Raw genomic sequence first — 27223 nt, forward strand, 5'->3', positions numbered from 1 at the left:
GCCATGGGCCTCTCTGCTGCTACAGCCATCGAAGGCTTTTGCTGTTACGCCCCCTGGTGACCTGGACGTGCCTTTTGACCCAGGTCTATTGGCCTTGAAAAGGAGATGGATATGCTTTTCTTCGATATGGGAAGAACGAGATACATAAGGCCTGAAGACCGAGTTGCTTGACAACTTAAAGCGAGACATATTGTTCAAAGGGAATGGAAAATGGAGACTTAAGTTATGGAACTTAAAGGATTGTTTGTTACCTTTCCTAATGTATGTATAGGCATACTCGGGTTTAGTATGTAAAAGCAATGTTCTATATGTTTAGAATGTTTGATGTTTGTGTGTGCGTGTTGGTGGACTGTAGACTCCCTGCACACCCAGTGCTGTTTACTTGCCTTTTATACTTTTTATACCTTTTATAAGTATAAATATTACAAAATTCAGATTGAATTGAGACTTCATTTATAACAGCAAGTACAAGAACTATATACATTAACCACTCTGTTTCTCTTAGACTTGTGTTTCTACAAGGGTATGTAAGACAGAAGGTCACATTTTATTCTGAGGCCCTAGTATTGTTCCATATTGACACGAATCAGATGAACATATTTCAGACAAAGCAAGTGTGTAGGTCTTCTAACCACGGTTCTGATCTCTCGTGAGGGACTCGCCTGGTGAAGGACTGAAGCAATTGGTCTAGGAATTCATGGGTGGGTTAACCACTTGCAAGACACCTCTAGACACAGGCACAGCCAGGGATTCGGAACCTCTTTGAGGGTTCCAGGGATTTGGAACTTATTTGAAGTCTCCAGGATGGGTCAGGAGGAAAGTAGATTCTCAGACCTGAGAGACTCAAAGAGCCCGGACGTTCCACCAGAAAGCCCATTAGGGATAATGTTAAAATATTGGGATGATTGGGAATCGAGGAAAGGAAACAATAAAGAGAAAATGGCTTGCCTCACCATGTCCATAAAATGGACATGGTGAGGCAAGAGGGGACTGTGGCTTGCTCTTTAATGCGGTAAATTCAAGTTGTGAGCCTCTTGCCCATGGGTTTGCATTAGTTACTGGCAGGAAAGCAGCAGTTGACATTATTGAGGCATTGGTTGCACTGCTGTACCTCCCTCCGGGGTCCTGGGCTCACTGCCCAGCTCCTCTCCAGTTGCCACTGACAGCCCTAAATCTTTGGCTTATGGGTTGAAGGAAAGCACACAGCAAAGTGATGGGGGCGGGAGGGAACCAGGAGCTGGAAAGCAGTGGGACTGCCTCTGCAGATACAACCCATCAGCCAAGGTGTTACTGGGAAAGGAGCAGTCTTCTGAGATGCTTCCTCATGGAGAAGGCCAGGGCTGGCTTCCTAAATCCCCTCATCCTTGGAGAGGGCTCCCAGCGGCTACCCCACTACAGAGCACCCATCTGTTCCCAGGAGAGCTCCTGCTTTCCTTGAGCAGGAGGCCAAGCAAGGGTATATCAGTACAAAACCTCCTGTTCCCCATCCACTTGTCCACCCGTGGTTTCAGCCTCAGCAAGGGCTGGGGCTGCAGAGGAGATGGTGTCGTTTGTGTCCTCCCGCCCTGCTGTCCGTCTCGCTCCAGTGAAAAGGCTGGCAGGCTGGTTTTCATATGTATGCTTTTTAATATCATTAATTGTTACACTACACACAAACAGTAACAATGATAAATACTGCAATGGAAATGTTAAAAAAAATATTATACACTTCATGTTTTTTTTTCAAAAAATCATACTTTTAAAATAAATTAATGCATAAAACTGATGGTAGAAAAAAGAAAACCCAAAACAAACCACAACACAACTGATCTGTTTAAGGCAATACTCTATGCGGTCGGGAACAGAAGTACAACAGTGTGCTACATGTTCTGAACAGGAAGAAAGAAAAATAATCCATACAAGATGCAGATTGATGCTTCAGGAGTAAAAAACTCCCCAAACCAGATAATAAAACCAATGGCCAAGTTAAGTGCAGCATTACTACACTCTGCATGCCAAATGATTAGCAGGTTCCTAACATGGACTAAGGTCAAGCTACAACAAGTTTATCTTTCTAATTAAAAGGTTATTCAGGTCAAACCCTACATTTAACTCTACTTTGCATTTGGCTGTTTCAGCTATGTTTTACTATATGCAAGGACAGCCAGAAATTCATCTCGTGCTCTGAGATTAACGCAAAGGTCGGGAGGTCTCTCATGAAAGGCATTTCCATTAACTATATCCCAGAAGGATCCCATCTGCAGTGACCCACAAATACCTCCTGCCACCCCCTCCCTTGGGCGCCAGGCACCACACAGTGGAAGGAGACCTTGGTAGCATTTGCTTGGGTTTAGCTTCTTTCAAGCTGAGGACATGAAATGGAAATTCAGACTTGATCAGAAAAGGGCTGTCCCCCCACCTGCCAGGTTATCTGGAGCCTGCTGGAAGCGCAGCCTGCTCGTTGCCAGCACAGGAGAAACCCAGCCTGTAGCCAGGCTCTGGATGCAGCTGTGATATTTACTATCAAAGCTGGTGTGAAGCTCCATGCCTGCCCAGACAGCCAATCAACCCCAATTATTAATGCAGCCCAGAACTTGGCCACTGGAAGGTGGACAAAAATTTTAATGCCAAAAAAATCCCCCTCTTCCTCAAAATCAAAATCAAAAAGGGACAGTAGCCACTTCCTGCCAGATTCCCATCAGCTGTCACATACGCAAGATTGGCAGTGCTGGATCTCACCAGCATCGACCCAGTACGTTCCTGGTAAGATGCATGTCTGTAAGGTGCTGCCAGGGGCAAAGAAGCTTCCTGGGACATGGTCAGAGCCTCCTGTGCTGCCCTGCTGGGGTGCTTGTGGAGGAAGCCATGGTACATGAGGAAAGAAATCCAAGTGGAGTTACTAAAAATTAAGAATTGTGATGGCCAACAGCTGTCCGGACTGCCTTGGCTTTGGGTGGGAGAACTGGGCTGAAAGTCGTTTTGGTGCAACTGCCTCTGTTGCTCATCACTAGTTCAAGGGGGGAAAAAAAGATGATGGCTGCTTTGAGAAAAGAGGAGTGTGCAATATAACAAGGCCTGAGATTCTAGAACTAACCACTGGATACAGATACTGAAGTTTACCTGTGACAACTAGTTATACTGTCATTGCTGCTGCTTTCCCCCCTTCCCTTATCTGACCCTTCTCTAGTTTGGGAAGCTGTAGCTGTTGACATGATGGTCAGTGTTGGTTCTCCCAACCTAGTTCCCGCATGGGGCTCCAGGTGACTCAGCTACAGGATGTGCCATGAGGTCTGGAAGTTACATAGTAGACACAGACCAGCTCTGCATGCAAGCAGCACCTGCTTTCAGAACCCTTTAGAAAGTATTTAATGCTGTTTTGTTTCCTTCTTTACTAAGGGTCCAATAACCCATGTGGAAGGAGTTAAAATGTGCAAAAAGGGAGGGAGGGGAGGAATATCTTCCTGAATTTTCTCCCCTGCAAGGACTTCATCCTCTGCAAGAGTTCTTCTCCCTGCAGAACTACAGCCCTACCCATGTGTTTCACAGCTGAGAAGGGGACCACTGACAGACTTCCACCTGTGCCTCCCCATGGGTCTCGGGCTCAGGCAGGTCTTGGACTGGGATCTCTGGTCCCAGTGTGCCCACAGCTGTAAGGGTGATGGCACCTACCTGGGCTTGGTGGCTCACACCAAGGTTTTAAACTCGCTTGGGTGACCCTCAGCTCCACAGCCTTCCCCTGGCCACTCGGGTGGGTGAAGAGAAATCCCATCCAGCTCGCTGGCTCACCCACCATTATGCCTCTTAGGTATCCTGCTGGTCTGATGTTTGCCTTGGGTTTGTCACAGGACAGAGGCAGCAACAAGCTGAATATACCTACTATCCCAGCCAGCTTCCCCACACAAAGAAACAGAGCAGAGAAATCTCAGCTGGGGAAGGAGGCAGAAGTGACAAAAAACAGAAAGGCTGCCGTAAAGAGAGCTTGTCCAAATTTTCCAGCTCCCCATTGATCTATATCACATTTCCTGATAAACTTTTCCTTTCCCAGATCATGCGGCCTTGAGGAAGATGAGTAACAAATGAAGATGCAGCTTTTTTGGGACCAGTGCAGAAATGAGAAGGCAGCCCGGGCAGAGCAGTGCTTTCTGAAGACCTGACCTGGGGCAGCTGAATAGACAGCTCGGGGAGAAATGCTGCTCTGGGAGGGCAAACATCTCAGAATGTAATGGGACTTATATCAGCATGGCCTTTTAGTAGCCTTTTCTTTTCCTGGTGCCTACTGTGCTGGTTTCCAGTGCCATGCCCGAGACAGTCACATTTAAACAAGGCTTCTTTTGTACCTTCACTCCCTGATGTAATCCCCCCGCCTCTATCGCCACTTGTTACTATGGAAATGGCTGCCTCACAGACCAGGCACAATCAGCCAGGAGAACTCCTTCCAGGAGCAAATCCATGTTTTGCTGAAGCAGCTTTTTACAGAAAAAGAAAGCCTCAGCCCCAGTTTCTGCTGGCAACTGGGTCTGGAAAGCAATGGGAAGACCTGTTCACCGCAGGCGCCAGGGAAAGTCAGTGATGTCCTGCTCTGTGCCGTGGCTTCCTGAATGCTTGTGTGGTCCACAGTGCTCTGCTCCACGTAATCTCCATTAGCCCCTGGCCCTAACCTTCCAAGCAAGCTGTCGAAGGAGCACTCAGCCAGGCTGCTGTGATCCTGGGATTGCCACCGATGTCAAGGGGGCTGAAGGAGGGTATGTAGTTGTAATTTTTGGGAAGCAATGCAACAACTCAGTTGCACAACACAGGGAGTGAAAATTGGGATGTGAGTCCCTGTGAGAAACCTGCACCTGGTTAGTCTGTCATTAATCCTCTGTATGTAATCCCAGGTCCCAATCTCTTCCTCTGTCTCTGGCCCTTCTGCAGGATTTGTGTGGCTCTGTAACAGGCACGTTCATCTGGTGAGGTGCAGTTCAAGTCTGGAGCAACCTCTTGCACAAGAAGGTCTTGACAAGAAATGACAAGGATGCCTTGTCCTCCTTGAGGTGAAAAGCACCTTAAAATGAAGACCTTCCTGTGCCTGTCCCTCAGGCTCAGCCTAGTCCAGCTTCCCCTGTAGCACTCTGCCCATCTCTGCAGATGTTTTTGAGACATGAGAACTAGAAAGAGAAGTGGGTTGTGAAGAGACAGCTCTGAAGGGTGCCAGAGGCCAAAGCCAGGGTATGTTCAGGGTAGCACATGCAGCCTGTGCTTGCTGAGCAGCCAGGTGACAAAGCCTGTTCTGTTCTAGGTAAGAGTGGCCATACTGTGTGAGTATGTCAAGGAAGAATGGAAAAATAAAGGAAGAGCCCAGACACAAGTGCCTCAGATCATTACATAAATGCTAAATATAAAAGCATGACACTTCCCTGGGAATATCTCAAATAAACCCTTTGGTGATCTCTTCCACCCAATTAAAATTCACTGTCTGAGTTGGAAATCCACCTGCACTCCTAAATTCCTTAAGTCTGCTAGCAGGGGATGGTGCTGTTGAACCACCAATTCTTCTTACATGTTCCCTGTGTCACCGTGCATATTAAGTAGCCAGCTGTGCATGAGCCAACAGCCAAATAACTGGGAAACATCCCCTTGCCAAACATCTGCCCCCAAAGCTGTTTAATCTCTCTACTAAGATCACCCTGCAGCCTTCTGGCACATGCAAGCAACATCAGAAGCTGGTAAACAGAAGGAAAGTAGAGTTGTGTTGCTGTTCTCTGCAGAACTTTGAAAATATGTGTAAAACTTTTATAGCATACTTTTTGCACCCTGCTTACAGATCTGTCCTATCAATGGTGCCTGCCACACACTTGGCAACATCCATGTGGGGTGGTGGTAGCATCCGGGGAAGGCAGGTTTATCCTCTGCGCTGCAGAAGGAGATGTCAAGAGGAGATGTGACCTGCCTGGGGTTGGAGCAAACACACGTGACAAAAGCAGCGAGGGACCCCAGATCTCATTTCTGTGCTCTGATGGTCCAGCAGACTCTCTGCAGTAGTATTTGGCTGCAGTGCTAGCTCAGGGACATGGTGTTTCTGGTGTATGCATCTGAAAACAAGCTTAGCTTGGTATAAGCACTGTATTGCGATAGATTAGTTTGGACAACTGGGATTTTCCCTAGGCCAAGGCAGCACTTGGCAACCTTTCTAGTTATTGCTTGTTTTTCTTCTCTTGTTCCATCTGGTGCCCATCTGTGTCTTTCCTTCCTTCAAAAGCATCTTCATGTTTCTGTTGAGTCACATACAGGGTGCTGCACTTTTCAAGCTTCCTGCATGCCGTTGTACAGCTTGCAGGCCAGTCTGAGGACAGACTCTGCATGGAGAGGGAAGGTTTCTGCTCAGGATCTCAGATCAATGTGTCAGCCAGCACACAGCTGAGCAGAGCAGCTGTCTCCTTTTGGGAAAGGAGATGGAGAGCCAAACCAGAAGCAGTTGAGTCTGTCCTGTCTGTGGGTGAGCACAGCATCCTCAAGCCCCTCTGTGAAGCAGGCTTGGCTGCTTGCCTTTGCAATTGCAAGGCATCTACAAGCAGGACAGCCAGAAGAGCAGAGTAGACTTGACAGCCAAATATACGCGCTGGGGGTAGACATGCAGCAACATCAGATATGATCCAGTGGCTCTTCCAAAGGTTGGCTTTAAGATATGCCTGATAGGACATCAAATGAGCCTCCGGGATGGTCACCTGGACATCAGCCTTCCTTCAACCAAAGATTATTTATACAACCACAGGAAAAGCAGACTAGACCATGCTATCTAGGACCCTTCCTTGACACTGGGAGGATACTTCCCCTCACACGGACATCTGGAAATGGGGTGTTTGCAGACTGACTGGAGAGACAAGAATTGAGTTCTGAGACCTTGTAGTCCAAAGCTCACATGAAAGGGATGAACTAACATCTGATAAGAAGAAATTATTTGCCTAAACTCAGGTAATTTGGTGACTAAAATTACTTAAAATCCTAGCCAAAAAAAAAACAATCTGGCTTTAGGAGGCATCAAATGCAAATTCCTTTGTTAGAGGTGCCAGCATCACTATAAGGAAGCTATCCTATTTGCGTGGTAATTTAGATGGACAGTAATGCAGCTTTTCATACTCCACGGCACTCCTCCCCCTGGTATTCTGTACACTTCAGACTGAAAAACCGTATGGTTTGGTGCAAAGACTAGAACAAGGAATGATTCGCTTTCTTGCAAGTAACCTGCAGTTTGGAGATTACCCAGCAGTTCTGCAGATTTTAGGGCTTTCTAATGCTGCAACAAAGAGCCAGGGACTGTGCTGTTTGCTTTTGTCTTCTCTGGTCCATGACAGCAGATATACTGCTGGTGTAAGGAGAGCAGTGACAGAACAACCATGTATCTATACTCCTTCCTGGGAAGCCCCCACAACCTCCAGTGAGGGCACAAGGAAAATCTTCTGGCCAAAACACAAAGGTCTGAACACAAGACCAGACAGGGAGAGCCAAGCCAATTTGCTGTTAACACACACTGCTGGGCTGTCCATCAGATTTTGTAATGAGCCAACAGACATGCCCTATGGTCATAACCTGATTAAAGAGCTGCAGTTCAGAAGGGTTAGTGGTCGGTTTTCTATGATAGCCACACGTGCATTGCCTTAATCCATTCAGCCTTCCTGATAATGACCCTACACAGGTAACTACTTTTCCCCACCCTTTCTACTTTATATATAACAAAATATATGAACACAAAGCACAGAGAGGAGAAGCCAAAAAATTGCCATTTTATGGTCCTGTACTGTCATGCCAAATCAACTATTTGTGCAACCAGCTCCTTCTGTGAGCAGGGAAAAACACTTGGCTTGTGCTTCTGTCTATATTTGGAGGAATAACTGGCCTAGTTCACGTTTAAATTCATCTTCCCCCCTCACATGTGAAAATGAGTAGTGTCCACCCAGGGACTGATGATACAAAGCTGGGAGGAGTGTCTAACATGCCAGAAGGCTGTGCTGCCATTCAGAAAGACCTGGACAGGCTGGAGAGATGGGCAGGAAGAAACCAAATGAGGTTTAACAAGAGCAAGTGCAGAGTCCTGCACCTGGGAAGGAACAACCGCATCTATCAGTACAGGCTGGGGGACAACCTGCTGGAGAGGAGCTCTGAGGAGAAGGACCTGGGGGTCCTGGTGGACAACAGGTTGACCATGAGCCAGCACTGTGCCCTGGTGGCCAAGAAGGCCAATGGGATCCTGGTGTGCATTAAAAAGAGCATGGCCAGCAGGTCAAGGGAGGTGATCCTCCCCCTCTACTCTGCCCTGATCAGGCCTCACCTGGGGTACTGTGTCCAGTTCTGGGCTCCCCGGTACAAAAAAGACAGGGATCTCCTGGAAAGAGTCCAGCGGAGGGCCACAAAGATGATACGGGGCCTGGAGCATCTTCCTTATGAGGAAAGGCTGAGAGACCTGGGTCTGTTCATCCTGGAGAAAAGAAGACTGAGAGGGGATCTCATCAATGTGTACAAATACCTGAGGTGTGGGAGACAGAGGGATTTGGCCAACCTCTTCTCAGTGGTTTGTGGGGACAGGACAAGGAGTAATGGTCACAAGATAGAGCCCAGGAAGTTGCGCACCAACATGCAAAAGAATTTTTTCATGGTGAGGGTGACGGAGCACTGGAACAGGCTGCCAAGGGAGGTTGTGGCATCTTCTCTGGAGATATTTAAGGCCCGTCTGGACGCCTACCTGGGCAGCCTGCTCTAAGGAACCTGCTTTGGCAGGGGTTTGGACCTGATGATCTTTCGAGGTCCCTTCCAACCCCTACAATTTTGTGATTCTGTGACTTTAAGGGGTTATGGTGGAAGCAGGTGTACATTACACAATGCAAAGGGTGGAGGGCGGTTGCAGGGTTGTGGGGTTGGGGAATGCCTCAGAGCACATGGCAGGCAAAAAACAGAAATTGGGGCAATAAAAGGACTTAGCAGTGGTGCCATGGGGCAGTGGTTACAGGGAAGGTCTATCCTTCAGAGGGGAAGTTAAAGTTCTGGGAGACACAATCTCAGACATCTACTTCCATCTTTGTCCTAAGACAAAGGTGGTTTGATGGAGAACTGTGCGATGTGCAGTCTGCCAAGGTTAACCAACGGAAACAGACACCTCATTGCTTGAGCAGGCTCACCAAAATACCCCAAGCTCCTGAGCAAAGGCTGTGGGAAAGGCTGCGTGTGTGCAGCCTGCCTGAAAGGCACACTGACCCAGGAGGATAAGTGCAATGGAGATGTTGCATGGTACCAATGCTGAACTGCAAACTCCTGCTTTAAAAGTGTGAATGTTTAAAGAGACTTGGCCATGTCCTACAGGATTTAGTTTGACCATGTGGTTTCTGTTTTCTGTTTTGACTACATTCCCCATCTGAAAAAAAGACTCCTGAGCTTTTCCTCCCTTTTAACTTCTCTTCCCACACAGTGCTGTTAGAGCTCTTCTCCCCACTGCAGACAACTTGCTAATCTCACACCTGAGCTAGCACTAGAGAGGAAGGCTGGCACACGAAAGAAGAAGCAAGGAATTGAAGCTTTGTGCTTCTTTAGAAACATTTTTGAAATATTCCCCCTTGGCACTGCCACATTATGAGAAAGTGAGAGGAATTCAATAGAGGAACGCTCTCTCCCTAGAGGAGTTGGCAAGTTAACCAGCACTTCTGCACAAGGAGGCAGAGATGCTCAGTAAACAAGTCTTCTCCATCCTCTTTCTGTTCCCTGGCAGATAGGGCAACAGTCCGTTTCGGGGGAGGGAGCAAACACAGTTTTCATGGTTGCTTGCAGGTAGCTGCTGAATAATAAAGCCCAGGAACCTTGTATGCCCGCTCTTTTGCTCATGCTGCGGATGACATCATGCCTTGCACTGCACAGAATGAAAACGTGTGATGTTAAATAAGTGTCCTCCTCATCACTAAGAGAACTTAAAGAGTCAGCTCATGATGTGCAAATTTCATACAGGGTATCTGTAATTCAGTGTGGAGATCAGGCTCTTTCTCATGGCTCAGGGGAATTCTGATGGGAAACTTAGAATTGCCTTCGCTTTTTCCCTCCACCAGGCTCTAAAGAGAGCGCTGACATAAGGCAGGCAGTCTTTCTTCCTGTCTGAGCAGGAAAAGACACAGTTGTGGCTGTGTCAAAAGATTTCACCTCAGAGAAAGATGCCAGCCCATCCATCACCTGAATCCCATGTATTCTGAAGCCAGCAGTGTAAGACTGAACAAGGAGAGGACATATTTCCTAAATCCAGAAATGATTTTGCATTTAAAACAATCTGTTGGTGAACTGGCAATTCAGCCCAGAAATATAATGTAATGCCAGGTTTCCTGACTATTCCAGCATCAAATAAACATAATTGTTCCTGATGTGGGACTGCTCTAACAGACAAAGCTTGGTTCACAAGGGGGCAGAGATGCAATACACAGTAGTTCCCTCTCATGGCTTTTTTTCAGCTGAATCTGCTCATAATCCCTCTGTTGCTGAAAACTCCCCTAAAGTCTGACACCACCACGTTAACTAATGTCTCCCATAGGCACCAAGAGATGCACTGTCAAGAGTACCAACAGCTGAGCTCCAAAAAATATGCTTTCTTCAACTAGCTTTTTCAGCACTGACCTTCAGACTGTACAGCTCAAGTCCTGTCTTATGCAGGACTCATTTTTTCTTAGTTGAACAGAGTTCAAGATTTTTGGAACCAGATGGCTCTCACAGGAATTAAGTAGAAGCTGAAGTCAGTGTATTCAACTGAACTGAACTCATGATTATGGTATTCTCAGGCAAGGACTGAATCTACTGAAAGTATGGATGGACTGCAAATCAAATCTGATGTGTTTGGTGGTAATTTAATGTGGTGCTAAGGGTAGATTGCATTGGGTATGTGACACAGCAGCTCCAGCTACTACTGACTCACAGAGAAATGCCACCATCTTGCTCTCTTTGCAAGTGAATGAATTGTGTCATGTTGATCCTGCCTAGACTTGCCATAAGAAAGGATGCCCTGCTCTGTTGCCATTCCTGTGCCCTGATCATGGTGTAATTTTGGTTACACAGGCAAATGAGGCTTAGTGAACTAATTATGAACTGACCTCAGGTAAACCCCCCCCGACACCTCAGACACCCCTGATCTTGCAAATGGATTGTTTTTAGAGGGTAAGATTAACTGCAGCCCCATCTGATCCTTCCCATTCTGGAACTGACACCTTACAAAACATCTCTGGTGCCTACACAAACCCAGAAGTATCTCTGAGCCATTCTGCATCCACTCTCCGGACCAGTCAGTTCTGCCAGGCACTGCCTAGCACTTTGAGTTTAACTCTTTTCTTTAATCATAGTTTAAAATAACTTATCAACCAATCATAAAATGAATTTTTTGGTTTCTCCTGGCTCCATGAACACAAAGAGGTGCACATCCTACCATAGGAGGAAGCAATGGTGGTTAAGTTTTACAGTTATAGTGGAAAGCACTGATCACAGCCTGCCGGCCTCACTACTGGATGTGACAGGCGGTGGAGGAGGTGGCTTGGCAACACATGCAGGTAGGGTTGACCGATTTAGGGGGGATTAGGTCGAGGTCCTCGTCATCTGGGATCTCATCTAACCGGTACCCATCCTTTAGCAGCTGGATGTTCAAGTCTTGGTTGATCTGCTACAGACAAAGAGACAAACAGTCAAACACTTGAGACTTCTTGCTTCTGACAGGTCAGAAGAGGAAGGAGGTCCCTTATTCTGGAATATATATCCCACATATGATATGGGAAATATATATGATATTTACAATGGGAAATAATGATAATAAACCAACTGGGAGCTGTGTAGTCCCTCCACTCAATCTGGGGCACTACAGCAGTTTAAAGGTGGTGGTAAAGCCACTTGGTTCTTTGTAATCTCAGATTGCTGCCTAGCTAGCTCTGGGTGAAAAACCCTTCAAGTCAGGGCCCACAGATGGCCCAGATCATTTGACCTGGTCCCTGCTCTTGGCTGTTTCTCCACACTTCAGAGGGATTTTGCCCCAGGAAGAGATACAAGGGGGAACAGTTTCCAGCAGCTTTCGTGCAGAATGGCTGCTCAGCATCCTGACTGTAAATCAGATCCTACAGAAGCAGCACCCAGAGGCTGAGCAACTAATTCACTGGAGATCTTGGGAATACATTCAGAAACAATGCAAGGGATTAGCAAACATGAACTTCCTGCCATTTCTCTTTGAGAGGTCAAGAGTTCATATCTGTAAGTCCTCTTTGGAATTTCTGCTTGCTCCAAGTAAACACCTTCCAGGTGACCCTGACCCCTGCTAAAACTGGAAATGACAGCACACCCTCAGCTCCTTTATTTGTGTCTTGGCAAGCGGACGGTTGTTGAGCTGCCACGACAGACAAGTTGATGCTTTTGCACCACATGGGCACTGCAGGACTTAGCAGAACTGGGAAAAGCTTCAGTGAAGCTGACGGGCAAATCTCTGTCTGTGCTGTGGCAGTGTGGGGACAGAGCCAACTAGATCACTGGGGAAGAAAGAAACATGACACAGTTTCTGCCACGGCCCCTTACAGACTCACAGAGTTTACACCACTGGTAAATTCCTTGTGTAGCCGTTTCTGGCTGCAAAAGGCCACTCTAAGGCATCTCTGGATGCTCTGCTACCAGCATTCATGGCTGGGAAGAGAGAGTGTAACTCACCTCAGCTGATGAGTATCCCGAGGAGGAATATCTGGACATATCGAAGTCATCATCACTGCAGGGAAGGACAAGACAGCAAAGAAGGAAACAGTTAAAGAGACCTGAATTCCCTGCTTAGTCCTATCCTTCTTGTGCTGTGAAGCTGTCCTTTAGGCACAGAGAATTTACATCAAGGCAGCCTAGAGAACAACTTTCATCTGTGAACCTCAGACATTTCCATGAAAGTGCTCTTTACTCTTGTCTCTTCCTGCTTGTTTACATGCACAGACCAATTACGGCATATGCCAAAGGGCACAGCAAGGAAGGCTGCAAGTGGTCTGCAAGAATGGTTTCAGCAGGAGTTAGTTCCAGTGCTGTGCTTTGTCATGAAAAACTTGCTTGCACCTTAACATATATCATCTTATTATCACTTTGCATACCTGTCCGTATCCAGGGCTACCAGTGGCTTTTCATCTGGATTCTGATCTAATGATGAATAGCCCTTATTGGGAACGACGAGCCTGAAATAATTAAATGTTCTCCATTAACCACACAGTAAAGCTCAGTACCACACATAGTCGTATCAAAGTCACATGATAGTTAGGCTTTCCCCATTTCACTTCTTTGCAAGTCCTCCCTTACTAGTGAAGACATTTAAATAGGTGCAATTCAGAGGAGGCAGGCTGTGTCTCTGGGTAGCTCAGAGCAGATTTACAGGGACAGATGCTGGACATGCCTTGGGAACACACTCCTCCCTGAAAGACAAAATGATTGGGACACTCTGGGCTTCATTCTGATGAAACTGTTCAGTTTGCAGTGCTTGCCTTATCAGACTTCTGTGTTGGTTTTTTTCCTAGCAATGAGTACATGGCACTTGCAATAAGTAATCAGGAGAAGGTATTCTAGCTAAGGGAAGGTAGGATTATAGGATTGGAAATCAGGGATTTGGTCTTTCTGCCTGTGTCCCTACCCAGCCCCCATAACACAGAACTTGTGAAGTCTCACCCCTAACTTCAGTAAGAGCTGGTGGGTGTAGCATAAGAGCCCTGTCTGAATCGCACTTTTAAAATCCTATTATTCTATAAAGACTTTCAGTTCATCAGAAGTGTTACAATGGCTGATGATGATTTTGCACCTTTAATTGCCTGAGGGAGTCTGTGGAATGGGATATAGACTTCAGAGCCTCTAGGATAAGGAAAACGTTCAATGGTATCCAGCTCACAACAGTTATTTCATCCACAAAATTGCACAAAGACTTGGGTTCATATTTAAAATAAGATCAACCAGACAGAGCAAATGGAGCAAGGTACTATGTTCAGCAGGTGGGAACTGCAAGATTATCATGGAAATCTTCTTATTCAGTGGGTTAAATCAGATTCTCTCCCAAATAAATGATTGGTCTTTAACAATACAATGATGCAGCAGGGCTTCACTAAGAGTTTGGGAAGATCTACAAATGATAATCCATCTCATCCATGCTCTAATTGCTCTTTAACCAGCTGCAATGCTCTTCTGTTCAAAAAAATTCAGAAAGTCATTACGATTTTAGTAATGTAAAGGCACTGAAGATGGGCAAGGCTCAGGGAAAGCAAAATACATCAAATGTTCTAACGAAGCAGATGTATAGGCTCATAACTAGTTGCATTTTCTTACTGCATTCATTGAAATGCAAGGCTAAAGAAATTAATTGATGCAGAATTTCCAGGCTGCTGCATCAGGGTACTGCAGAAAATGGGATCCAGTTGCAAAATGCAAAACCCCTTCCCATATCCTCCAGAGGTTCCTTCTGCTCCCTACAAAGCATGTAGGAAGGAAGTCAAGAAGCAAAGATGTCTGGAACTAAAACAGAAGCTGTGATCTGGCAGCAGCAGCTTGCCTATCCAGATACCAGAAACACTCACTTCCATGCCTGCTCTCCATTTTTCAAGTCACTGCTCCACATACACTCACTGACAATTGTTTCTACATTGTGAGTGAACAAAGCACTATCAGGGGATCAAGGAGAACAGTCCTTTGTGGTGCTATTTACTTGATTAAAACAAATCACTACATCTTTTTGTTGAGAAATGTTTTGTGTTTTTTTTTTCTTAGCAATGGAACTTCATTTTTTCTGCCACAGACTAAAACTGTGATAATGTTTTTGTCCCTGATTTAAGCTTTTTCTCACATCCTGATTGCCTTTTTTTTCTTGCTTCCCAGTGTCCTTGGAACAAAGCTGGGTTTAAGTTGTACCTGCTTTCATCTGCAGGTATGAGCTTTTTGTCTTGGTGGTTTTGGTTGCTTAACATGGAATACTTTACAACATCTGTGTTTAGTTTATCTTTAGAGTGGACTACAATATCTGGATGCATAGAAGTAGTGCAGATGGTGTTGTGGGCTCTGCCTGTGTTTCCAGTGGGGATTGGCAACATCACATCAACTTTGTTCACATTGTATTTGCTCTTAGGGAGGCTGAGCATGTTATGGATCCAGATTCTTTCACCTCTAAGGCTGGCTGCGCCCCTGCCTCAGAAGAAGACTCAATGGTGAAGGGAACCTGATATCAGAGGCTGGATTTCAGAAATACTGAAGAACAACGGCCTTGGGGAAGGAGGAGGAAGTGGGGCAGGGACAAAGAGAAGAAATACACTTTGAATGAAAGAAGGAAAACATATTTGATGAGGAGAAGAGCAAAAAAGGGGAAATGGCTTTAGCTTCTTCTATAGAGCCTGGAAGAAGCCAACAGTTCAGACATAAAGAGCAACTAGAACCTGGATGTTTTGCAGTGTATCCCACTGGAGTCTCTCATTGTACTGCAGCCTTGTGAACAAGATTGTGACATTTCTGCCTTCCTGGGGTTGCCCTGTCTATGGCAGGACAGAGCAAACCATTCTGAGGTACCGTGAGGGCTGTGCCCAGACTGCTGCTTGGTTCCCAGAAAGCCAAGGGAGCTGGGGGGTGAGGAATCATGGGACAGCAAGAGCCTGTGCCAGGCATCTCCCAGCTCTCCATACGGGAGCAATGGAGCTTGGCTACATCTGCTACTAAAGCAGTTGCTGCAAACCTGTGTTTTCCAGATCCCAAAGGAAGCTTCTAAAAGCTGTGTGAAAAGTAACTAAGAGATGTGAGTCTATTGCCAGCAGGCTTAGCTTGTCTGTGCAGGGTTCTCCACATCCCTGAACACTGCTCAGATGTCCATGGATGGAATAAAACTGAGCTGGCTGTTCTAAAGCTTTTGTCAATGGTTGTCAGTGCTCTACCCTTCCCAAACCAAATCACTCTTCCTTCCACTGGCACCTCTGAAACAGCAGCCCCTCCAGGCAGACATAACTAATTTTACAGGTGGGCATCAGCACTTATCCTCTCTCCCTTACTATCTTCCCCACTAATTTCAGTGTTTCTAAATCTCTAAAGCAGCAAATCTGCTACTATTCCTCTTGGGAAGCTATTGTGCAGCCTAATGCCAAAAGAATCCAAGTCTTCCCAGCTTGCATTTGGGATACAAAGAGGAGCAGTGGGAACAGAAAATCCAGCTGGGCATTTGCAGAATTTCTTACTGCCAATAAGGGCCTGGCACCTTTACATGGTCTCAACAACCAAATTTGGAGCAGTGAGCAGTGTAGCATATTTCGTCAACATCACAGGTGCTTACAAATAAAACTTGACAAGGTCCTGGCATGATTTATGACTGCTGTTGTGGGTTTTGGGAACTAATTTGAAACAAAGAACCTCATCTGTTGGATGTGTTGCACAGAGAGAGGCTCTCACCTACAGCTCCTGTTCTACTTAATATATGGTAATCCATGCAAGTTTCTCATTCATCAACAAAAACACGGCTTTAATGCAGACTCTGCTGTCATTTTAAATAAGATCCTCCAATAAAAAATGCCACCTTTCTCATAGCATGCAGAGTGCAATCCTGTTGACTCAGTGGGTTCCTGCCCCTGAATTTAGGCACACAATACACAATTGTACTGATGCCTGCATGGAAAAAAACAAACAAACAAACAAACAAAAACAAAACAAAACAAACAAACAAAAAAAAAACAGAAATACTCTGAAAAAAAGTATTCAGGTAAGAACATCTTTGTTTACAGAGGTTTGTAGCACTGTCCGATACTGTCATACAGAGATGAGCCAAAGCAGCCCCAGCAAAGTATGACCATGCTGTTTGCAGTGTGGAGGAGGTATATAGCAAAGCATGCAGAGATGAATTAGACACCAGCCTTCATTAAGTTAATCAGTATGGGGAAGAGGGCATTTTCAAAAAGAAGCAGGGGAACTACTGGGATAAAAGCAGCCAAGTCAGAACTAAGCTCTAAAACAGTTTGCTGTTACATGAAGCAGCACTGTATGCTCTCCCGCTGGTAGGATTACAACATTACATGAGGATGCCCAGAGCATTCGAGACAAACATATAAAAACCTCTAATTTTCACAGAATGATCGAATCACAGGAAGGTTTGGGTTGGAAGGGACCTTAAAGATCACCCAGTCCCACCCTCCCTGTCATGGGCAGGACACCTCCCCCCAGCCCAGGTTGCCCAAAGCCCCATCCAGCCTGGCCTTGAGCACTGCCAGGGATGGGGCATCCACAGCTTCTCTAGGCAGCCTGTGTCAGTGCCTCACCATCCTTATAGTAAAGAATTTTCTCCTAACATCTCATCTAAATTCTCTTCATTTAGTTTAAAACTGTTCCCCCTTGTCCTATCACTACCTGCCCAGGTAAAAGCCGTTCTCCAGGCTCCCTCTGCCTCCTGCAGGCTGTATTGTCACTCGTCCTGGGCCCAGCTGTCCCCATGTTCCCCCATGGGACAGGATGCAACACAGCAGAGTGTTTGGGAAGGGCCATCACTGCTCTTACTGTGTATTTGTAGGGGAATGGCAATGAATGTTGTTCTTGTCATCTTAAGGCCATTAGGGATTTCAGCTTAGAGCACAGCTGAGTTTTCCAGTCCTTTACCTTGTCCGTGCCATCACGTTGTTCTTCTTGGGCTGCTGATTAACTGGGCTGCCCATGTTGCCGTTCTTCAGGGAGCCCTTCCGAGCCAGCTCCCTCTGCTTCTCTGCATATGGGATACAAAGGGGGAAAAGCAAAATTAGGGCACCAGCCTGGCAGGTCACCATACAGATATAGAAACCCAGATTTGATTGCAGCAAAAGGGATTGCAGAATTAATAGCACAGGACATGAGCACTCCATCTCCCAAGCAGACACAGCAAAGGCCGGAAGAGCTGTGTCCCATTGCCTCCAAGGTCCCTAGGGGCTAAAGTTCATATGCCCTGCCTCGCAGCAGCCTGCTGACCAGGCCACACAACGATGGCCATGGAGCTTCTGGATGCAGGCCGAGACTGTCCTGCTGGGGCTGAAGAAGGGCAGAACCCCTGCCTCTGTGCAGCTATGGGCTCTGAGACTGCACTGTATGCTGGGCAAGGGAATTTCTCCTTTTACATTTTCTCCTATTCAGGCTGCCACTGAGGGGCCCAGCTGGGACAGAAAAGAGCTTCCATCAATGTAGCACCATCATTTAGTGTTAGTTGATATTGTATAAACTCACTTGACCCTCAGTTAGGCTGAAACTTGAGATAACTTGAGCCAACTCGGTATTCCTGCAGCTTGGAAAACAACTGATTCAGCCAACTTGGCATTCTTTAGCAAAAGGTGAAAAGTACATCATGAGGAAGACCTATGGTCTTCCTCCCAAAGACCACTGCCCACGTCCTGAAGACCCCGACCCACAATTCTTGGGAGGCTTTGCGCAAGGACTGATAAGCTAATTAACATACAAAGCGAGAGTAGGCGGGTTTAGGTATTGAATATGTATAGGTGTTAATAGAATATTCATTGTTTTGCTGTATAAATATGAGCTAGTTTGTTACTTCGAATATGCACGTTAGGCAGAAGGATCCCCCGTGCATCCAGCGCTGACAATAAAGGATACTTCGTCACTTAGAAATTTCAGCTTCGATCTTTGAATCAATCTGGCCACCCAGATGGGACACCCTCTCTGCCGGGCTGCAGGACCCGCTGGGAATAGGACTCCCTAGGGTACCCCCGGAATGTCCTGGAGGGACTCCTTGACTCAACGGATCACTGCAGAGGCAGACAAGGACCCCATCGCTGTAAGTGACAGTATTCTTTATTTTGGTTTTGGTTTGTTTGTTTGGTAGACTGGTCATTTGAAACAGCCCATAAGTCGGAAAATAAAAGTTCTGCAGGGTGGTGTATACTTTTGTGGCTAGCACCTTAAGTATACGTTTGATTTTGTTGGCATTTAATTGCCGTTTGGAACCTGGCAAGTTTGCTAATAAGGTTCATTTGTTAGTGTTACTTATTTCGGTTTTCTGACTTATTGCATGTGGAATTTGACTCTGATTATTGCTATTGTGATTTTGGCTATATTCTTGGTAATAATAGTAGGTTCTTGACGTTGCTATAGAAAGATACCTGCGTGCTGCATTTTGTAAGTGATAAGTGTATTCTGAAAGTGTGAACTGGGAAAATGGAAGGCAAACTGGTGGGATTTTAAAGAAAAGCCCTTTAGGATGTGTTTTGAGTTATTGGAAGGATATTGGAGGATCTGCCGGTGGAAGTGTGAACAGGAAAACATTGATAAAATATTGTAATCAATGGTGGCTGCTTTATAAGCCGGAATGTGGAGAAAAGTGGCCTTTTAATGGAATTTTAAACTATAATACTTTGCTACAGTCAAAGTTGTTTTTGAGAAGGAGAACAGGATGAAATGTTGTATACTGCTGTTGTTTCAGCATCTTGGTGGGAAAAGGTACGGAATTAAGTTGGCCCCTGACTGAGCCTTTGATGCTGGCATTAGAAAAGTACAGGCTGGAGAAAGATAAAGGAAGTGTTAAAAGGGTTGTTGAAAGTGTTAAAGGTGTTTGAAGTTGAATGAGCAGGGAAAGAGGATGTAAGAATTTTAATATTTCTGCCTCAGCCCAAGGCTGAGATCTTAAAATCACGGGTGTTAGCTCTCTGGGGCAAAGGGATCATGATGGGTCCCAGAGAGTTGTCACGGAAACAGAAAAGCAGTTAACAAAACAACCTGAGTTCATGTGCTAGCTCAGATTGCTAATGGGACCGCTCAGGGAACTGTGGACAATTGCATTCCCCTGACCGACCCCACTGAGACCCTAATCATCCTGAAAATTATGAACGGTTAAGTAAATACTAAAATCTGGATGAATTGGGAATTGAGAATATGCTTCCAACAAGGTCTAAAAGAAACCCCTATGGAATTTTTGGACCAACTCTGAAATGTAATGAAAACAAAACAAAACAAAAACACAACGATTTGGACCTGGTTTCGGAGGACAAATTGACTAGCCTTTTCCTAGGGTAATCATTGGTCACTGATTTCAACAGGAATAACGGGGACCTGGGGAATCTACCCTAGCGGATCCTCCACTGGTTATAATGAAGTTAGGGGAGGAACGGAAGTGAAATTTATTGTTAATATGGGGACAACATATTCGGTTCTAAATCAAGCATTAATGCCTTTACAGAATGATTATGTTAGGGTAAAAGGTGCAACCAAAAAGGCTTATTTTTGCGAAACTTTGAAGTACAAGTTAGGGAAACAATGGGGCATACACACACATTTTTATATATGCCTAACTCCCCATGGGCACTCTTAGGTAGAGATTTATTAGAGCAATTAGGAGCAGAAATTGTCTTTGAAAAAGGGAAAATGGAATTAAGGATAGGAGAAGAACAACTAATAAATGTGTTGAGCTTGGCACTAATACAAATGGACCCTAAAAGTGAAACACCTTTAGAGATCACAGATCAAGTATATCCAGGAGTTTGGGCCACCGAAGTCCCTCGAAGAGCTAAAAATGTGACCCCAATAATTATTAAATTAAAGCCAGGAGAGAAACCCATTAAGGTTAAGTAATATCCTTTGAGGATAGAAGATAGGAAAGGAATTAAAGACATAATTGATAAATTTCTACAGTATGGATTATTGATTGAATGCGAATCAGAATACAATACACCCATATTGCCAATTAAAAAGGCAGATGGAAAAAGATATAGGCTAGTTCAGGATTTGAGGGCCATAAATAAAATCACTGAGGATATACATCCAGTAGTGGCAGACCCTTATACTTTGCTGACTAAATTAAAGAATAGTCAAGTTTGGTTTACTGTACTGGATTTAAGACGCCTTCTTCTGCCTAGCCTTAGCCACAGAAAGCCAAAACCTATCTGCCTTTGAATGGGAAAACCCTGACTCAGGCAGAAAGACACAGCTTACGTGGACAGTACTACCTCAAGGATTCAAGAATAGTCCCACTATTTTTGGAAACCAATTAGTAAGGGAACTCGAGACTTGGATACCTCCGGACACTGAAGGGGCTTTGTTACAATATATAGATGATCTTTTAATAGCTACCAAGACTAAAGAGAGTTGTATTCAATGGACTATAAGTCTCCTTAATTTTCTGGGTTTAAAGGGATATCGAGTCTCTCAACAGAAAGCCCAGCTGGTTCAACAATGCATGACCTACTTGGGATTTGAAATTTCGGGAGGACAACGAGAACTAGGAACTGAACGTAAGGAAGTCATTTGCCGGACTCCAGAACCCCAAACGGTAAGGGAGCTACGAACCTTTTTAGGAATGACAGGTTGGTGTTGCCTTTGGATTTATAATTATGGACTAATGGTAAAGCCTCTATATGAATTGATAAAGAGTAATCAGTCAAAGTTAGTCTGGACTGGAGAAGCACGAAAAGCCTTTAAACAACTTAAACGAGAATTGATGCAAGCTCCAGCTTTGGGATTACCGGATCTCTAAAAACCCTTTTGGTTGTTTTCTTATGAGAGACAAGGGATAGCTTTGGGAGTACTAGCACAAAGATTGGGTCCCTATAAACGAGCAGTAGCTTACTTCTCTAAACAATTAGATGAAGTAAGTAAAGGATGGCCCGGATGCCTTTGGGCTGTTGCAGCTGTTGTTATCAATATACAAGAGGCTTTGAATCAAGTCGAGCCTAGTTTGACACCATGCCTGAGTTATTACCACTTCCCTGGCTGGCAACTCAATGGACTAACACACCCTACTGCAGAAAATGTTGCTGCCTCTCCTTCTCCTCCTGACAGCCAGTGATATCCCCAGTGTATCTTCCTCTTTTATTTCACATTGAATCTTGGGAGCTTTATTTCTTTATTTAAGTAAAATAAAGAAGTTGCACCTTGTTCTGGGAATAGAAATGTGGTTTTTGCATTTACATTGTTTAGAGGGAAGGAATGTGGTACTGAGATATGCTTACAGTGATAAGAAAGCTTAGCAGGTGTCGTGGTTTAACCCGGCCGGCAGCTAAACACCACGCAGCCGTTCGCTCACCCTCCCCCCTCCCTCTCTGGGACGGGGGAGGGAAATGGAAAGTGAAGCCCGTAAGTTGAGATAAAGACAGTTTAATAAGACAGGAAAGTAATAATAACAAAATAATAATAACAATAATAATAATAATAATAATAATAATAATAATAATAATAATAATAATAATAATAATAATACAATGGTGATAATAGGAAAATAATAATAATATGTACAAACAAGTGATGCACAATGCAATTGCTCACCACTCGCTGACTGATGCCCAGCCTAACCCCGAGCAGTCCGGCCCCCTCCCCCCGGCTAGCCACCCCTATATATTGTTTAGCATGACGTCAGATGGTATGGAATACCCCTTTGGCTAATTTGGGTCACCTGTCCTGGGTCTGTCCCCTCCCAGCTCTTACTGCACCCCCAGCCTGCCTGTTGGCAGGACAGAGCAAAAGGCTGAGATGTCCTTGGCTTGGTATAAGCACTGCTCTGCAACAATTAAAACATCAGGGTGTTATCAGCACTCTTCTCATCCTAAGCCAAAACACAGCATTCCACCAGCTACTAGGAAGAAAATTAATTTTGGTCTAACTGAAACCAGGACAGCAGGTGACCTTGTAAAATGCAGACAGACTCCTTAGGACAATTAGGTGAAAATCGCGGTGTTAAGTCAAGTCAGATAAGTGAAGAAACATTACCACTTCAGCCAAAATACAGGTCTGATGAAAATTCAGGCTTTAACTTTATATGCAAACAATAAGATTCCTTTTTCAGAGGAGGAATCAAGTTATGCTCCCTATAATCCTAATATTGCACCGGCGGCAGCAGCAGTCACTCAAGGAAGGGAGACAGGGACTGCAATTAACACTGTCCCTAGAGAGTGTACTCTAGGCTCTGGCAAGAATTAGAACAAGGCAGAGGAGATATTGAGAGTTTTGCCTTCCCTGATTCTAACAGTACTAACACTAACTGTATCCTCTTAGGTGAACTCCCCCCCCTCCTTACCAGCAAAGAGGTTAGGAGTTTTAAGGAGATTAAGTCATTAACTGAGGACCCCATCAGGCTAGCTGAACTATTAGATAGGAGGGGAGATAAGAAGGAAAAAAAAAGAGAGCGAAACTAATGGTATTGACAGTGCAGCGGGTAGTGAGGCAGAGGGTTGGAGAAAGGAAGAAAATCTTCAGGGGGAGTCAGCACCAGGATGGAAAGGAGAGGAAGAGAGATGAAGGAATGGCAGGCAAAGAAGGCTGCCTGTGTTGTGGCCTGAGTCCTAGCAGAGACAGGCTTTGATAAGATGTTTTGTGTGGCCAGACTGGCCACTTGTAGGAATATCCGGAGTGGAAGAAGGAGGAGAGAAGGAAAATGGGATGAAATATGTTATACTGATATGTTGTTTCAGCATCCTGGAGGGAGAAAGGTATGGAATTAAGCTGGCCCTTGACTGAGCCTTTGGTGAAAGTACAGGCTGGAGAAAGATAAAAAGAAGTGTTAAAAAGGGTTCCTGAAGGTGTAAAAGGTGTGGTATGTAGTATTTGACAGAGCTGTTTGAAGTTGAATGAGCAGGGAAAGAGGATGCAGGCATTATCTAAGTAACAGTCTAGAAGTCTTGGTATATTTGCTGTGGTGTTTGGTCAGTTTCCCAAGTATTGGGGAGGGGGGGACAGGGGGACAGCCTGCTCCACCAGGGGCCTCTCCAGAGGCCACAGGGGGGCTTCAGCTCCAGCACCTGGAGAGCCTCCTCCCCCTCCTTCTGCTCTGACTTTGATGTCTGCAGGGAGGTTTCTCACTCCTCACTCTCCCAGCTGCTGTTGAGCAGCAGGTTTTTCTTTGTTTCTTTGTTTGCTTGTCTTCATGTATGTGCTCACACAGAGGCAGGGTCTGTGTTGCTCATGGCTTGGCTCTGGGCACTGGTGGGCCCCTTTGGGGCCAGATGAAATTGTCCCTTATCTGCCACGGGGAGGCTTCTGGATTTTTTTCGCAGGGGCTGCCACTGCAGCCCCCCCTCCCCCCAACTTTGCCCCGGAACCCAATACACTGAGGCAGCTAGGTCATTACTGGCTTGTAAAGTATCAGGGATTAAATTAACTAATGAAACCCTAAAAAGTGATGGGGGTAGAAGGGGCTGGGATAACAGTGCCACTTTTGGGGGATACCAAGCCGAGACTAGGGGATAAAATGATCACTGGGCAATTACTGCATGTACCCAAGGCAGGGACTAACTTGTTGGGAAGGGATTTGATGATGAAATTGGGCATTCAACTAGTAAATTGTTAGACTGGAATAACAGTTAATGGAGTGCTCTCAGGCCCCGAGAGCAAACATATACTCACCTCTGACTGGAAAGACCCTGAAATGGGGGTGGAAGCAGCAGTAAAGTTTTACCTCAGGGGTTTACAGGGCCACCAATTTATTTGGGCAAGTTCTAGAACAGATTTTGGAGCAATTCCAAGCTCCCGAGGAGGTGTTACTGTTACAAATATGTGGATGATCTTTTATCGTCAGGACAGGAGAAAACAGTTGTGAAGGAAGCTACTAACAAGCTATCCAACTTTCTGGGAAAGCAGGGCTTGGGAATATTGGAAAATAAAATACAATATGGAGAAAGAGAAGTCAGGTATTTAAGGCATCTAATGTCTGAAGGAAAACAAAGAATAAATGCAGAGAGGATTCAGGGAACTGTTGAAAACTAAGAAAGAACTAAACAGTTTTAAAAGAAAGATTTTTTTTAAGGAATCAGGAGCCACGAAGTCTGAAGGAAAATGGATACTCCCTGATGGGAGAGAAATGCTGAATAAAGCACCAATGAGGCAAATATTAATTGTTTTACATCAAGAGTCATCGGGAGGTGCAAGCAATGTGTGATGTTGCGCTAAGAAAGTATGTTTGTGTAGGAATATACACTTCAGTGAAGCACATATGCAGAGGATGTACCATATGTCAAAAGGTAAATAAAAAGGTCATCCGTAACCCACCCAGAAGGGGATGGGAGCCAGGGATTCAACTTTTTCCAAAGTATACAGGTAGACTTCACTGAGTTATTTGTTTGTCCTAACTGACCACGTGACTGGCTTTACTGCAAGGGTTAAAGCAGGCCTTAGAGAGTGAGTGGGATTTTCACAGCCCCTGGCACCCCTCCTCTTCTGGGAAGGTGGAGCGAATGAACCAGACATTAAAGAAGCAATTAACTAAATTAGTGTTAGAAACCCAACTTCCTTGGGTAAAATGCTTACTCCTACAGGTTTAAACAGCACCAAGAAAGGATATAGGAATTTCACCATATGAGATGCTGTTCGGATTGCCCTATCAGGGCAGAAGGGATGAGATACCACAATTCAAAACAAGAGAGTTTTCTTAAGAACTGTATTCTGGGGTTGTCCTCTTCTTTGTCATCTCACAGGACCTGTGGGTTGTTGGCTCAAACCCCACCTTTGGAATTCCCCATTCACCACCATCATCCAGGAAACCGGGTCCTGATTCGGACCTGGAAAGAGTCAACTCCGGCCTGAATGGGAAGGACAATTACTAACCACTGAAACAGCCGTAAGAACTGCGGAAAAGGTTGGACTCACTATACTCGAGTGAAGGCATCCGTCGACCCTAGTACCTGGGAAGCTGTTCTTACAGAAGACTTGTTGGAAGTTGAAATCAAAGAGAAAAATCTCATAGTGGACTCTGAGTGGGATAAAAGCTTACAACTGTAAACTAACCTTATATTTTCACAGGTAACTAATGTGTGTGGCTTGTGATTGAGAGAAAGGACAGACCTATAGCGAATTGCAGTGCTCCCAAGGGGGGTGGGGGTTTGTTATAGTAGCAGTGTACATCTTATTCTTTGTATTGATAATTATTTGGAAACCTAAGGTTTAAAAATAATGACAGGGGAAAATCGATTACTAAGTTTGTTTTTAGTGATTGTACGCCTCAGAGAAGGCCTCGGTCAATTGGCAACTTGGAAAAGGCATGACCAGATAATAGCAAAAACAGGATACCCCATCAAAATATGGATGACTGTGACAGAGGGTTATGTACCACAGTCTGTCATGTTTGATGCTTGTGAGGTGTTAGCTTGGGGAGATTTAAATGCCCAACGACAATTGAGCAGAGAGAACAAATAACTGGGAGAGACTCAACAGCCCGATTGAGAATAGTTGTATGGAAACAATCCTTCATTGCCATCAGAGAAAGGGAGAAACTCAAGGAGAAAACAGGAGAGAAAACAGGAGGCCCTATGAAATGTGGCAGTTCAAACATTTGAGATTCAAACAGGGTATGGGGATGTGAATGCCTGGATAGACTGTGTCAAATACTTTGTCCAGAGTCTCAACCATAGCAATTGCTGTGCTTGTGTCTCGGGATGACCGATTGCCCAGATAGTGCCCTTCCCATGGGGGTGGACCAAAGACTCCCAGGGGATGCGATGTATGATTGCATTGTACCAAGAGAAGACTGCCTGGGGAAATGAGGCCTGTAAGTCTCTCTCTTTGCTGTTCCTTGCATGATAGCAATATTGCGGTTCCCCCTGCATTCTCTACAGTTATAGGTAACCATACAGCTTGCCTCTCACAGCAGGGTGTGAGTGCTACCCGTCATCTGGGAAAATTTGCCTTGTGCTACCAAGGTTTTGATGGGAAACTGCTCAAGACTTGAAATCCCCAGGGCAGATCTCTGCTGGTACTGTGGAGGGAAGATCTTACAGTCCACCCTACCATCTAATTGGGGAGGCACTTGTGCACTTGTTCAATTAGCTATTCGCTTCACCCTGGCATTTGAAAGAGAAACATCACAAATACCCAGAAGAAATACAAGAAATTTAGGCGTATCATTCAATGACAGAGTATACATAGATTCTATTGGGGTGCCTAGAGGAGTTTCCGATGAACAGAAAGCCAGGAATCAAATTGCTGCAGGGTTTGAGTCACTGTTCTGGTGGGTAACAAACAATAAAAATGTGGATTGGATTAATTATATCTATTCTAATCAGCAGAGATTCATCAATTATACCAGGGATGCGATGAGAGGAATCGCTGAACAACTAGATGCCACCAGCAAAATGGCTTGGGAAAAGAGAATAACATTAGATATGATGCTGGAGGCGGAAGAAGGGGTATGTGTGATACTGAGCAACCATTGTTGCACTCTTACACCCAACAATACTGCCCCAGATGGCTCAGTAACTAGAGCATTGCAAGGGCTTACCGACCTTGCCAGTGAATTGGCAGAAAAAGTAGGCATATTTACATCCTTGATCGTAGTTGTAGGAGTTTTGAC

General features: G+C 45.2%; 1 protein-coding gene and 2 long non-coding RNA genes across 4 annotated transcripts in view; 2 read left to right on the plus strand and 1 right to left on the minus strand.

Annotated features, from left to right (window-relative positions):
• Window positions 1-27223, plus strand: part of LOC137846743 (uncharacterized) — a 296979-nt gene that overhangs the window by 116202 nt on the left and 153554 nt on the right. The gene's annotated exons all lie outside the window — the stretch shown is intronic.
• Window positions 10856-27223, minus strand: part of LOC137846725 (protein FAM219A-like) — a 111651-nt gene continuing 95283 nt past the window's right edge. The window contains exons 3-6 of one of the 2 annotated variants that reach the window (XM_068664844.1): window positions 17575-17677; window positions 13074-13154; window positions 12655-12709; window positions 10856-11626 (exon numbers count right to left, since the gene is read on the minus strand). In XM_068664844.1, the coding sequence (XP_068520945.1) occupies window positions 11471-11626; window positions 12655-12709; window positions 13074-13154; window positions 17575-17677 (395 nt within the window). In that variant the 3' untranslated portion in view covers window positions 10856-11470. Of the gene's footprint in view, window positions 11630-12654; window positions 12710-13073; window positions 13155-17574; window positions 17678-27223 lie in introns of both variants that reach the window. The other variant, XM_068664843.1, reaches the window with a different exon arrangement.
• LOC137846749 (uncharacterized) lies at window positions 23122-27179 on the plus strand. Its single transcript, XR_011090631.1, has 2 exons — window positions 23122-23258; window positions 23306-27179. It is a non-coding gene; the product is annotated as an uncharacterized lncRNA (long non-coding RNA).

Source organism: Anas acuta, chromosome W, assembly GCF_963932015.1.
Source record: "Anas acuta chromosome W, bAnaAcu1.1, whole genome shotgun sequence".
NCBI classification, from domain to species: Eukaryota; Metazoa; Chordata; class Aves; order Anseriformes; family Anatidae; genus Anas; species Anas acuta.